The sequence below is a fragment of the Kogia breviceps genome, chromosome X (assembly GCF_026419965.1).
Source record: "Kogia breviceps isolate mKogBre1 chromosome X, mKogBre1 haplotype 1, whole genome shotgun sequence".
NCBI classification, from domain to species: domain Eukaryota; kingdom Metazoa; phylum Chordata; class Mammalia; order Artiodactyla; family Physeteridae; genus Kogia; species Kogia breviceps.
The window spans coordinates 19,347,012-19,361,004 of record NC_081330.1 but is presented as its reverse complement, the minus strand read 5'-3'; the positions used below and the strand labels follow the sequence as shown (position 1 = coordinate 19,361,004).

Here is a 13,993-nt window from a genome sequence, read left to right as displayed (position 1 = left end):
ACCCAACCACTCTGTTCTACATTCAGTTGCAGAGGGGTGAACACTCCTAGGGGTTTCTAATTCCTTTTGAAACTCCACCATTCTGGAAGGATTTATGACTATATGGAGGGCTCGGGAATGCAACACACCGTGAGGTTTATGCCATGTCCCAAGATCCCTCCACCTGGACCTGTAATGGTTAGCCCCGGAAACAGAGTCCCCTTTTGCTGAAGCCGCCACCACCAGCTTCCCCCTTCTACCCCATGTTCGGCCCTTTCCCGTGGCGGGCCTTCCCCATTGGCCAGACAAACACAACCGACTGCGGCAGCCAATGGAAGCCACTCTCCTGAACATTCAGAGGATGGGTGCTCGTGGTGTGATGAGGGGAGGTTGGCGCCTGGCACGCGCCCCCCTACATCTGACAAGTCTGTGACAGAAACACTAACTCCCCCTACACACGCACACCCGTGCCCCTGCCTACCTCTCGCAGCTGCGCGGGCCCCCATAACCCACAGTGTGTCTTGGCAGAGCCCTCCCCGGCTCCTTGGGGCGCGCGAGCGCACCTGCTTTCTCAATAAGACAGAGCATCGCTTTATCCTAAGGCTTGGGAGGGGGCTGCGGAGGCACGGCGCAGCTGCCGGCCGCTTGGTGAAGGAGGTGAAGGAGGTATCTCCGCCCCGCACCCCACCTCCGCCGAGTAGTGTCGCTCCGAGGCCGAGGTGCTCCAGAGATGCCTGAGGGTGCAGCTCTCTTTGTCCTCCCCAGCTGTGCCCGCTGACCCCGCGCGCTCCGAGAAAGTGGGGGTGGGGAGCCCGAAACCTATAAACCTATAAAATAAATGGGGGCAAGGAGAAAGGAAGGCCATCCTGGGGTGGTGTGTGCGGCTCTCCCCACCCACCCGTTCCTCCTTAGGCTTCCTCCCTCCGGTGTGTCCCTGGAGTCCAGGCAGGGGAGGGTCTAGGCAAAGGTGCGGTGGCGGCCGCGGAGGCCTGGGGAGCGCGGTAGGATCGTACGCCCGAGCGTCCCATCCCAGCGCACAGGCGCAAGGAGAACGCTTGCCCACTCTCCTCCATCTCTCCTCCCCTCCCTGGCTTTTGTGTCGCTGTCTCAGAGCTGCTAGGAGAGTGCGCTGGAGGAGGTGGGGGGGGCCTGGGGTGAGAGGCACCCCCTTCACGCGAGCGCGCGCACACGTTGCTGGCGCACGCACACACGCGCGGATACAGACACGCGCACACACACACACACATATACACATATATACACGCACAAAGCTCGCTCGCCTCGAGCGCACTAACGTGGCCGTTTTCTTTGTGTGGAGCCCTCGAGGGGGGTTGGGGCCCGGGTCCGGTCCGGGGGAGATGGCGCAGCCCATCCTGGGCCATGGGAACTTGCAGCCCGCCTCGGCCGCTGGCCTGGCGTCCCTGGAGCTGGACTCGTCGCTGGACCAGTACGTGCAGATTCGCATCTTCAAAATCATCGTGATTGGGGACTCCAACGTGGGCAAGACCTGCCTGACCTTCCGCTTCTGCGGGGGGACCTTCCCGGACAAGACTGAGGCCACCATCGGCGTGGACTTCAGGGAGAAGACCGTGGAAATTGAGGGCGAGAAGATCAAGGTGATCCAGACGGTCAGGTCCGGGAAGGGAGGGATCTGGGAGGGGGCCTTGTCAGAGGCGTTGCTCTAGTGGTTGTAAATGTCCAGCGTGTGGCTGTGTCGCCGCTTGCTGAGCCCAAGACCCTCGGCACGTCCTCATCCCCTTCGCCTCTCTCAGTGGCCCAGTACCCACCTCACCCGTTTTCTGAGGGCAGGCGGCAGTGGTTGCATTCATGCCCTTTGCCCCTGCCTGACAGCTCCCGCTCGGAAAAGCCTGTTTGATCCTATCCTTGACCCTGAGCCGGGAGCAGCGGCGCCTGTGAGCAGAGGGCGGTATGAGGGGTCTCCGTCCTGGTCTGTGGGATGGATCCCACAGCGCTTTACACATCTTGAGGTCCCTTCTACCTCGTGGGTGCCAATAGGTTGCAAAAACCTGCTTTGGCTAAGCCCCCAGGCCTTGCGGGGGTGGGGGGAGATGGAAATCCATAGAGAATGAAAGCTGCTTTATTTTCAATTACAAGTTATGATTAAGTTTAAGGCTGATTTGGAATAGGAGTGGTGTGGGGTGCTTCTGGCACAAAGCCATGAGCCGTTTAAAGAAACTGAGACAGGGTTACCTGCCAACACTTCATAATAGATAAAACTAGTTCTTTTGGAAAGTACCCCTGGAATGATATCTTCTATATTTGTCTGGGTACCTAATGCCCATTACTCATTCTGTTGGTGTTGTCTTCAGCAGGCCTTGGTAAAAATACAGAGCAACTTACCAGAGGGCTAAGAGAAGTGTCTTGGTGCCCCCCTCTCTTTAGTTTGTCAAGTAGACTAAGTACAGATATTCTTGTCTGACCATTTGTGCTCACTTTTGGTTCAGAAGAGGTAGAAACTCGATATGACAGTAATATTTCAATGTGCAGAGGATGGAGGGAGGGAGGGCATGGCAAGGGCAGCTTCATGTGTCAGAGGAGCAGAGGGGGCAGGGTTATGGGCAGGAAAGCCACCTCAGAAGGCACTGGGCACTAAAGACCAACTTCTTTAGACCCACAGCTGGCCTTTTCTTAATTCTTTTTGTCTTTTAATTAATTAATTAATTAATTAATTATTGGCTGAGTTGAGGCTTCGTTGCTGCGCACCGGCTTTCTCTAGTTGTGGCGAGCGGGGGCTACTCCTCCTGCAGTGCGCGGGCTTCTCACTGCGGTGGCCTCTCTTGTTGCGGAGCACCGGCTGTAGGCGCATGGGCTTCAGTAGTTGTGGCTCGCAGGCTCAGTAGTTGTGGCTCGCGGGCTCTAGAGCACAGGCTTAGCAGTCGTGGCGCATTTGGCTTAGTTGCTCTGCGGCATGTGGGATCCTCCCGGACCAGGGTTCGAACTCGTGTACCCTGCATTGGCAGGCGGACTCTTAACCACTGTGCCACCAGGGAAGTCTCACAGCTGGCATTTTCTTGAGGCTATGGTCAGACACAGTCGGGTGAAGGCAACCCTCCCTCCTGCTGGGTAAACAGCCCCAGTGACCACAGGGCCTCTCTTCTGAGTGATGTGGAGAGAAGGACTGAGTAACTGAGGAGAACGATGAAATGTTCTGAACTGTACAAGATTCCTGACTCCTTCATTATTAAAATGAATGTGTTTTAAAATGGCTTCAGAGACCAGGCCAAGGCACTCGATGTCAGGAAAATGGGCAGCTCAGTATTGGTGAGGGAGTGCTCTTGAAAACAACTGAGACCCAGGATCAGGAAGATAAAGCACTGGAAATAGTGATCTTTTTTGCCCCTCGCATTTTGGAGGGAACTGCTACATTTCCTTTTAAAAGTCACAGTGGGTATCTGTCTCCATCCTTTCCTAGGGCTCTTATGTCAATATCTGCTTGGCTAGGACTTCTTTAATGTAACACTGTAAGACTCTGGCATTTCTAAAACATGCCTTTTAAAAATCCAAAATAGAAATGTACTTATGGATGTGCTCTTAAACCCTCAAAACCTTTTGAATTTAATGCTATCGCTTGTTTCTAATCGTGTCACATTGAGCCAACAAGTCCTCTGGATTTAAGAGAGGGGGAAATAAGTCCCCTTGAAATTTAGATGGAGGAGAAAGGAAGCGTTTGGGAGTCTAGGGAAGGAGAACAGGGGGAGAGGAGAGGAGGAAGCCAGAAAGTGGGAGGTGAAAACGAGTGGAAGAGGGTCACTACCTTGCGGAAATTTTGCAAAGATTCCTTCCCTCCTAACACCCAGTACTTGATCAAAGTGGATTTTAGTCTCTGCCAAAGACTCCGGACTTTTTCCCAGAGGGCAGAGCCTGTGACAACGTGACTCACTAGAAACAGAGCCCAGCACAGCACCACGTGCAGATAAGTGCTTAACACAGGCTTTTTGGGGGAAGATGATATTTTCAAGAGGGCAAAACCTGGTGACACTGCTCATGGAGGAGCCCTCTGAGTGCAGATTCTGAAGGAGCTCAGGGTGGGGTGTGGGAGTAGCGGGATGGGGACCCTGCCTCTGGCAAAGCTGCTGCAAGCTCAGGGCCCAAGGTGGCAGGCGACACCAGCATGTCCTCGGGGAGATGGCAGAGAATGGCAGCTAGCAGCAAATGAGCTCCACAGGAGATGATTTTGCCCCATACTCCAGCTGGCCTGAAGTTTCTCAAGGAACAGGTAACAAAATCACGCTAGGAGGTGACTGCCTTTGGGGAAGAGAGAAAAGTCCCCAGGCTGAGGTGGCCCTAGACCACAGCCAGCAAGAGAAGGCTGTCAGGCTCTAAAATGCCAGCGCTCACAGGAGAGTGGCCGAGAGGTCTCAGCAAGCTCTCCTCTCGGTTCAAGAGTAGGGTGTGGCCTCTCCTGGGCTGCCCCCCTGTGTCCCAGGGTAGCACATACTGTCAACCCCTGCAGGGGCATGACTAATTTAGCATATTTGGGGCTACCGTCTTAATTACCCGGGTCATCCCTAGGGCCTTGAAGCCCCATGTGGTGTCTGCGATCACTGTGTCCCCCATGCCCTCACAAGATTTATAATCCAGTATTTCCTGGTTCACAAGAACATCAAGAAAAGCCTACAATGAGTAGGCAATAATCATAATCACAAGAAGCTCTATTGATTGAAGAAACAAAGAGCACACAGGCTAGGCACTTTCCATGCACTATCTTATTTGGTCTTCTCAGCAACCCTATGAAATTAGGACGATTATTACCATTCTTGTTTTAGAGATAAGGAGACCACAGTTAGAGAGATTAAATAATTTGCCCCAAGGCACGTGGATCTGAGCTCCAGTCTTTGACTCTTGAGCCCAAGCGCTTTGCCGTCGCCCTCTCCTGCCTTCCCCGTGACAGGGCCAGGATTTCAACCTAGATTCCCAACTCATGCTCTTTCCTGCTGCTCTCTCCTCCCGCGGGGCAGTATCTGGCTGGGGGGCATTGGGCTCAGGGGGAGTTGGCATGCCGGGCAACCAGCCTTATGGTCTCTTCTAGGCCAGGGGCCCAGGGTTTCAGCCCCAGAACCCAGGAGCCTTCAAGATGTCACCTTCGGCTGCACCCCAGACATCGAGCCGAGTGCCTGGGTTTTACTTTTTGCACCTTGACTGTCTCACCTTGGGTATGCGAATCAGAGGATGTTCAGAGATGGAAGAGACCTTAGAGCATCTCTAATCCGACTTCCTTGTTTTACAGAGAGGAAACTGAGGCTCAGAGAGGGAACGTGACTTGCTCAAGATCACCCAGGGCCCGGCCTACCACTCAGGTCTCCTAATTCCCTTTTTGGCGCTCTTTCCACACGCCATGCTGCCTGGCTTAGAAGAGCATGTAAATCCCCAACACAGCCAAAAAAAAAAAAAAGTGAAAAGAAGGTTTGCTAATTCATAGCCATAATTAATGCTAACTTTCTGGGAGATATAAAAGAAAATATTACATCCACATAAGATTATTTAGACATATGCTCCCAGCAAAAACTTGTCACTGAGTCTGAGAGTTCACATTATATTTGTAAGGTAGAAACACTGATTTCTGGAAATGTGGTATATCAAAATGGGCCCCATGCCCTAATAAAATACTCTGTGGAGTGAGATTTGGGGGAACTTTCACTTATATTTTTGGAGTTATTCCCCATCGTCCATCCAACCCACAAAGTTACCTGTGACAGGGACATGGTGAGACATCATATGGGAAAGCTGACAGTCCTTCCTGACATCAGCCTAGGAACGATGGAGGCCCCCCCCCAATCCCCAAAGGCAGGGTGGAGCTTCCCTTAATGACCATTAAGTGTCTGTCACCTTACAGGTTTAGCTAAGTCATATTGCACCCGTCTCAGTCTAAAAGCATTGGAAAATGCCAACTGGGACGTGTGTTTGGGGGTGGGCAGGTAGTAGAGGGGAGGCTCAGTTCTAATGTTTGAGCCATTCCTTGTACATTTTCAAGCAAGCACCCCCTGCTGTCCAGTTGGGTTCCTCCTTTAGCCTGGGCAACCCTCTGGCCCAGCACTCCAGACCAGGCACGCTGCAGGACAGCCGAGGCTGTGGGCGGGTGCCGCTCAGGACTGTGGATTTCTCTTCCTCCACCGATCACTTGGAAAAACACCTTCGTGCGTTACGGTACCGAGTGGCGGAGCTAAGCGTTCCCTCGGAAGCTGCCCACAGTCAGAATGACATCATGTCTTCCTTAGGGCTTCTGAGAGCCCATCTTCTGCCAGTTAGCTGAATGGTTAATTATCCAGCAGTTTTGTTGTTTCTGTCTCCCTTGCTGCCTCTCTTGCCGTGGGTTGAGTTTCTCTTTGTCGTCCTCCTTTGCCATTCTCTGTGTCAGCCTGGTGTGTGAACGTGGTGTATCTTAGATGGGACAGCCAGCTAGCTGAAGAAAGATTTACCTTAAACTTTTCCCGTCATCCACTAGGGCATCCTCCAAAGGTTACAGATGTATTCTCTCTCTTTTTCCACTTCTACCCCACCCCCCTCCACCAGCCTCCAACAAAAGGACATTTATGCCTCATCTGTAGAAAGACGCCAGATATGTTCCGTAGGGATAAGAAATACCCATGTCAGCTAAGAGCACGTGCAGGGGTGAGGGACTTGACGAAGCTTGCTCAGGCAGCGGTAGCCCCAGGAAAATGGTTTACAAGGCTAGATTTATCTTTGGCAGCTCCCCACCCTGTGCCCCTTGACTCTCCAGGGTCCCTGTCACTTTGGGCCTTCCTCTCTCTTCCCCCTCCCCGCTGACTGTGTTTGCCTTGGCTCTATCTCATCATCAAGAAGCCAAGCTTGGACTTCCCTGGCAGGCCAGTGGTTAAGACTCCGCGCTTCCAATGCAGGGGACACAAGTTCAATCCCTGGTCGGGGCAGTTGGATCCCATATGCTGTGTGGCACAGCCAAAACAGAAGCCAAGCTTTCTGCGCTTTCCAGGATGAGAACCAACGGATCCAAGGAGCAGTGCTACCAGGAGAGGGCTCACGGGCCCTCTGAGACAATGGCAACAGCTAATATTTGCAGAGCACTTTGTATCGTGCAAAAGCTCTTCCTCGCATGTTACTTCATTTGGCTGGTCATTGACTCAGCTAGCAAGCTGAGGGACTAGAACCCGACTTGCCCAATTCCACATCTACTGCTGTGTTTCCAACGGCGCCAGCCCAGTTAGCTGCCTGGCCAGACTTGATGGTGGCGGTTTCAGGCCAGGGGTGAAGGGGGAGTGTATTAGGCACTGTGCCCTGTACTTACAAGGAATGCTAATCGTCACAGCATCCCTACCAGATTGCTGTGTTCATCCTTAGCTTCCAGAGGAGGATGCTGAACATAAAGTAACGTGACTGAGGACACCTAACTAGTAGGGCATGATTGGGTTGAGGTTTGCACCCTAGTTGGTTCGGCTCCACTATACCCCACTGGCCCTTGGAGAGAAAAGAGGGTCCTGGGGGCATGTGTGTGGCTAAGGGGCAGGCGTCAGATGCAGTGCCCACAGGAAGGGAGGACTGGGTGAGGGAGTGCCAGCTGCTAAAGGGAGAGGAGATGCTTTCATTGTCCGACAGAGGCCAGGGGTTTATGAGGCTGCTGAGAAGGACAGAAACAAAATGAGGTCGGCCATGTTCCAGCGAGCCTGACTGCCGTGCTGGCCCTTTGTGATGGCTCTTGAGGCCACAGCACTGGCTCTTCTGATTCTCTGCTGTGAGCAGCCTGCTTCTTGGCTCCCCTCTCACCACAGACAGGGGTGCAAAGAACTTGGGGTGGGGTTTCTAAAGAGCTGGAATGAGAGCAGTAGTTGAAATTCTGAGCCTCCCAATAAAAGCTTCAAGGCTCCCCAGGCACTGGGAAGGCAAAGGAGGTCTCCAGCAGAGAGGGCCCTCCCTGCAGTTCTGGCAGCTTGGGTGGCCTGCATCACTCTGAAGCCATAGAAAAGCCACACAGCCCAACTACTCAGCCCCAAACACCTCATACACTCCCACCCTCGTTCCTGCTAGTGGCAGGTATTTTTAGAGTCCTGAGCTCATGGTGTTAAAGCATCTGCCACATGCCTGAGGGCTGGTAGGCATTCAGCCTTACTCAGAGGCAAGAGTTACGACTACCGGGGCGTGGGGGTGGGAGCCAAGTGGTAATGATATTCTCGCAGGATACCTGCCCTCTTCCCACTAACCTCCATTCCTTTCCTGGCCTGCTCTCCTCTTTCTTCCTGCTCGGAGCCCCAGGGAGGTGGAAGAAATGAAAATCTCTTCTGTCTCTGCTTGCCGAAGCAAATCAGCCTTTGACGGCTTACGTTTTTCTGGGTAACCGAAGTCGAATGTTGTCTCTGAAATCACCTTGGCAGATACCGAGGATGCCAGACAGTAGTTTTGCTGGCTCGGGCCAATACTGCTTGTTGATCACGACGACGATATTGATGACAAGCATGATGACGAGTGATCCGACGCAGAAAAAGACTGCTTACAGTCTAGCTGGAGGGACGCCAAGAACACAGATGAAACGACTAGAGAACAAAGACATATATTCTAAGTGGTGTGGCGCAGACTCAAAGTGCACTAGGAATGCCTAAGGAAAGAGAATTGAAGAAAGGCTGGAGAAGGTTTTAGGAAGAAGGTGCAGTGTGAGCCGAGCCTGGAAGAATGGGTGAGATTTGGATAGAGCGATGAGGGGGCAGCCACTTCTGTAGGGGACTGAAGGTACAGAGGAGAGAATGAAGCAGGTGCAGCTGAGTAGTGGGAAACCGGGTCCGATGATGGCAGACAGAAATGTTTCCATTTTGATGCCACATGCAGCAGAGGAGGAGGATGTGCTGATACAACCAGGGATTTAGGAAGGCTAGTTTGAAAGCAGTATGCAATAGGCACTGGAGGTGGAGACGTCTAGAATCCAAAAGACTTTGCTGTCGTTCAGGAGTGAGGAGAGGAGAGTCTGACCAAGAGACATGGAAATCTAAATAGAATGAGGAGATGAATTTGAATGTCGTGCCAAAGGAACATGGCAGCCATCTCCACTGAGAAGATGAAAGGGAAGCCTAGACAATGAAAACTGATGATCACAGTGATGACTCTGGGGCCCTGTAAGATCTTTATTCAGCAAAGAGACTTAATTATATTTACTAGATTATACGTACTGACTGCTAACTCCAAATGAAGGCTATACTTCGTTTTAAGAACCATAGTTGTCAATTAGTGACTATAATCACATTTTCTTTCATAACTGGGAATTGTATAAGGCCTTGGGACCGTCGTTCTCAGCATGATTTCTCTTGTCCAAGACTTTGGATGTATAATGGGAAATAGATTGGGCTGAATGTGTTTAGACTCCAGAGTATCCCCTGGAAATTGTATCTTTACATATGTTACTGATTGGCCTTATCCCAAAAGCTGAGCTGCAGAAGAAAAATCCAGTGAGCTAAATTACCTTTTACATAACAAAGAAGTGAACTTAAAATAAATTGAGCCACACGGTGAGATTTTAACACTAACTCTGTTTTCTTTAAAAAGTCATGAAGGGCTTCCCTGGTGGCGCAGTGGTTGAGAGTCCGCCTGCCGATGCAGGGGACGCGGGTTCGTGCCCCGGTCCGGGAAGATCCCACGTGCCGCGGAGCGGCTGGGCCCGTGAGCCATGGCCGCTGCGCCTGCGCGTCCGGAGCCTGGGCTCCGCAACGGGAGAGGCCGCGACAGTGAGAGGCCCGCGTACCGCAAAAAAAAAAAAAGTCATGAAAAAAAACCCCAAAGTGATGTATGCATGCAGTAGAAAATTTGGAAAATACAAAAAAAAAAAAGAAGAAACTAAATATCACCTAAGTTCCGCTGTTCATCAATAACCATTAATGTCCTGGCATATACACTTCCAGTCTTTCCTATGCATTTGTCTATGTTTAATTTTTTTAAAAAATTGGGACCATAGCATATGAAAAATTTTGTTTCCTATTCTTTTCACTTACTTATATTTTATGAGCATTTTCTACACCATTTATTCTATGAAAAGGTTATTTTAATGGCTGCATAATAGTCCATTGTATAGATATATATTGGGTTGGCCAAAAAGTTCATTCAGGTTTTTCATAACATCATATGGAAAATCCCAAACGAAATTTTTGGCCAACCCAATACATACATTTTAGCTGCTCCTCTCCTCGTGAACATTTAGGTTGTTTCCTGTTGTTTTTGGATTTTTTTAAAAGTGATTAAGATCTTCGTGCAGAATTTTGACCACATATCTCTTTCTTTTCTTTTTTTGCTCCCCCCCATTTTATTGAGATATAATTGACGCACGTCACTGTATAAGGTTAAGGTGTGCAGCATAATGGTTTGAGTTACAATATATTGTGAAATAATTACCACAGTCAGTTTAGTGAGCACGCCTCATCTCATACAGATACAATAAAAAGAAAAAACTAAAAAAAGAAAAAGTTTTTCCTTGTGATGAGAATTCTTTTTTTTTTTTTTTTTTTTTTTTTTTTTTTTTTTTTTTTTTTTGCGGTACGCGGGCCTCTCACTGTTGTGGCCTCTCCCGTTGTGGAGCACAGGCTCCGGACGCGCAGGCGCAGCGGCCACGGCTCACGGGCCCGGCCGCTCCGCGGCACGTGGGATCCTCCCGGACCGGGGCACGAACCCGTGTCCCCTGCATCGGCAGGCGGATTCTCAACCACTGCGCCACCAGGGAAGCCCGTGATGAGAATTCTTACGATTTATTCTCTTAACAACTTTCATATATATTATACAGCAGTGGTAACTATGGTCATCATGCTGTATATTGTATCCCAAGTACTTATTTACGTTATCTGCTATTTCTTTTGAATAGATTTCTGGAAGTGGGATTCTAGGCTCTAAGAGTTTTGTACATTTTTAGGGTTTTTGATAATATTGCCAAATTGCCTTCCAGGAAAGTTGACCAATTTACATTCCAGTTTTTCAACTAAAAACCTTAAGAAAGACTTAATAAACCCTGAAAGAAACTTCTCTCTGTATGTTGATAAGTCCATTCTGCCAATTTGTCAAAGAACCACTTCCTGTGTCAGGGCTTGTCACCTCATTTTTATAATGCCACAGAGCCATGTTTTCTCCTATCTGTTCATGTTTCGTTTTCTGACTCCAAATACGGGTCTTTGTGTCTTCCAGGTTCAGGTGTGGGACACCGCTGGTCAGGAACGCTTCCGAAAAAGCATGGTCGAGCATTACTACCGCAATGTGCATGCTGTGGTCTTTGTCTATGACGTCACCAAGATGACATCCTTCACCAACCTCAAAATGTGGATCCAAGAATGCAACGGGCATGCTGTGCCTCCACTGGTCCCGAAAGTGCTTGTGGGCAACAAGTGTGACTTGAGGGAACAGATCCAGGTGCCCTCCAACTTAGCCCTGAAATTTGCCGATGCCCACAATATGCTCTTATTTGAGACATCGGCCAAGGACCCCAAAGAGAGCCAGAACGTGGAGTCAATTTTCATGTGCCTGGCTTGCCGATTGAAGGCTCAGAAATCCCTGCTCTATCGTGATGCTGAGAGGCAGCAGGGGAAGGTGCAGAAACTGGAGTTCCCACAGGAAGCTAACAGTAAAACTTCCTGTCCCTGTTGAAACCAAACGGTGTAAATACAAGAGCAATTATCTCTGGAGGTTTTTTTTTTCTTTCTCTTTTTTCCGTGCCTGTGTAACTCTGACATCTGCTTGTTTCCATACAAATTGATATTAAAATAAAATTTGTATAGATTATCATATGCCTTCATGTCTTGCTTTCCTCCAAGAAGACATTTCTGATTGTGACGAGTAGAAGAGGCAGCTCGCCCTGCTAGAAAGGCACACTCCCTACCAGCCTTCTACGCTGCCTGAAATGCTAATCCTTCGAGTCACTTCTTCAGGACTAATTCATTCTCTCACATGATGTCATCAGTGGGCAGAAGCACCCGGAGCGGGTGGAATACAGGACAGGTATGTGGTTCTAGAGAGCCAGTGCAGGTGGAGGGATAGAGAAGTTCTGAAAGGAGACATCGACTCATCATTATTTCCTAGGTTCCTTGGATGTCGAGAGTAGGCTGCTCTCTTCTTATTTCCCAAAATTTAAAAATAAAAATATAGGTTGCCCAACAGGCCCAGTTCCTTGCAACCCCGTTAGCTCCTGCTTCCCCATTTTTCACCAAGCAGCCCCTGATACCAAAAGTATTTCTTTCCTCCTGCCCTCTCTTGAAGAGGGCAGGGTTCAAGCTAACACAGGTCTGTGATGCCCTCAGATCTTTGCTGGAAGAAATGTAACAGGAGGATTCATCCGCTACGTTCCAAGACCCTCTGATTTAGTTGTGAGAGCAATGCACACACTGAAACTACTTGGGAACAAAAATTAGACGAGAATATTACCAAGTGCAAGACTGTGCTATGGAAATCGAGAGCATCATATACTCAACATCAGGGAGGAGTCACCAAAAAAATCATTGAACTTATTTTGGTGGTTGAATAAAGCGTAACATTTGGATTGGTAAAGAGGAGGGGAGTGGGCAAAAGTAGGGAGGCAGGAACGACCGTGGGGCTTGAGTAGGAGGACAGCTAGGAGTCTGGCCCACTGACAGCTGAGCAGCCCACGCCTCAGGCAGGACAGTTTATTGCTTTTTGAGCCAATGGGAACTTCTGGTGGCTCTCCAGCAGAAGTCCTGTAGGTATTTCTTGTACATCTGGTCCTATGGATGTGAAAGTTCCTTGTCTAATGCTTGAAGAAAGTAAAAGTGGCTCTGAGGGCGTATCTATTGTACAACAGCCCCAGGTAGATTTCTTTGCTTGGGGGTGCTCCGAAAGGCAGCCCACTTGTTGGAAGCCCAAGAGGAGGGGAGGGGGTCCCAGACAGATAGCCCCTGAGCACTGTCCTCTGATAGGCAAACGCAGCTCTGGCCCGGCCCCTGACAGCAAAGGGTAACAGGTGTGCTTCCCATCCAAACAGCCTGTCTGCTCCTGCGCCCCTCACTGACTCCTTCCCCACCCAGCCCCACTCCCGCCTGCTCTCAGCCTCGGCCCAGCCGCCAGTCCGGTTCTCATCACTTTGTTTCTGCCTGGATCCTGGTTTGGGGAGTCTTCCTAGTACCCCCAGTTAAGGCTGTGTTTTCTGACCGGTTGTCCCCACCCAACGTCCTGCCCCCAACTCTCACCCGAGGGGCCTGGGGTCCTGCTGTCTATTGGCGAACTGCCCGCTGAAGCCCCTGTCGCTGTGCTTCTCCCCGATGGAATACCCCAGGACCTTGTCTCAGACTTCCGATGCCGACTTCTTGCCCAGGATACGGACTACTGTTGTGGCATCTTTTGGCTCTTGTGACCTGGCTGCAGGGCCGGGCCGCCTCTCAGTGGCTGTGGGGACACTTGTCCATCCTAATGGATGCATTGTAGTCCGGGTCCCGGCCCGTCTTGGTCACGCCCCTTTCTGCTTTAACAGGGTCAAGATGACAACATTCCAAGTCCTCTGACCAGGATTGCCTCTGACACCTTTCAGGCGTTCAACAAACGTTTACTGAGCACCTACTGTGTGCCACTGTTCTAGGCCCCGGGGATACGTAGGTGAACAAAATAAAATCCTACTCTCATAGAGGAGACGGACACTAAACAAGAAATGAGACATATAAATGAGATCGTTTGAGAGAGTGATAAGGACTCCAAGGGCCATAAGATGGGGTAAATGGACAGAAAGTGCGGGAGGTGGGGGGAGGGCCACATATTAGATAGAGTGGTCACAAGAGGCATCTTTGAAGAGAGAACATGTGAGCTGAAACCTAAATGAAAGAAAGCAACCAGCTGTGAGGGAAAAGAACCCCAAGCGGAGGAAACAGCAGATACCAAGGCCCTGGGGCAGGCGTAAGGTTGGTACATTTGAGGAACAGGAAGGGGGCTGGTGGGGCTGAGCAAGCAGGGAGGAGAATGCTGGTTTATTTAAGTGCAGTGGGAAGCCAGTGGAAGGTCTTAGCATCATCTAGATTCAGGAACCTTTGGGAAGATTCAGCAGGTTTACTGACCGGCAAGA

General features: G+C 50.4%; 1 protein-coding gene across 2 annotated transcripts; it reads left to right on the top strand.

Moving 5' to 3' along the window:
• Positions 1-488: 488 nt before the first annotated feature.
• Positions 489-11,711, top strand: RAB33A (RAB33A, member RAS oncogene family). Of its 2 annotated transcripts, none has more exons than XM_059050974.2 (2): positions 489-1,595; positions 11,122-11,711. In XM_059050974.2, the coding sequence occupies exons 1-2, from the start codon at positions 1,338-1,340 to the stop codon at positions 11,575-11,577; spliced, it is 714 nt and encodes a 237-aa protein (XP_058906957.1). In that variant the 5' UTR covers positions 489-1,337; the 3' UTR covers positions 11,578-11,711. The 2 variants fall into 2 exon arrangements, with proteins under 2 accessions (XP_058906957.1, XP_066879041.1); XM_067022940.1 differs by having other exon boundaries at positions 828-1,607; positions 11,122-11,671.
• Positions 11,712-13,993: the final 2,282 nt, after the last annotated feature.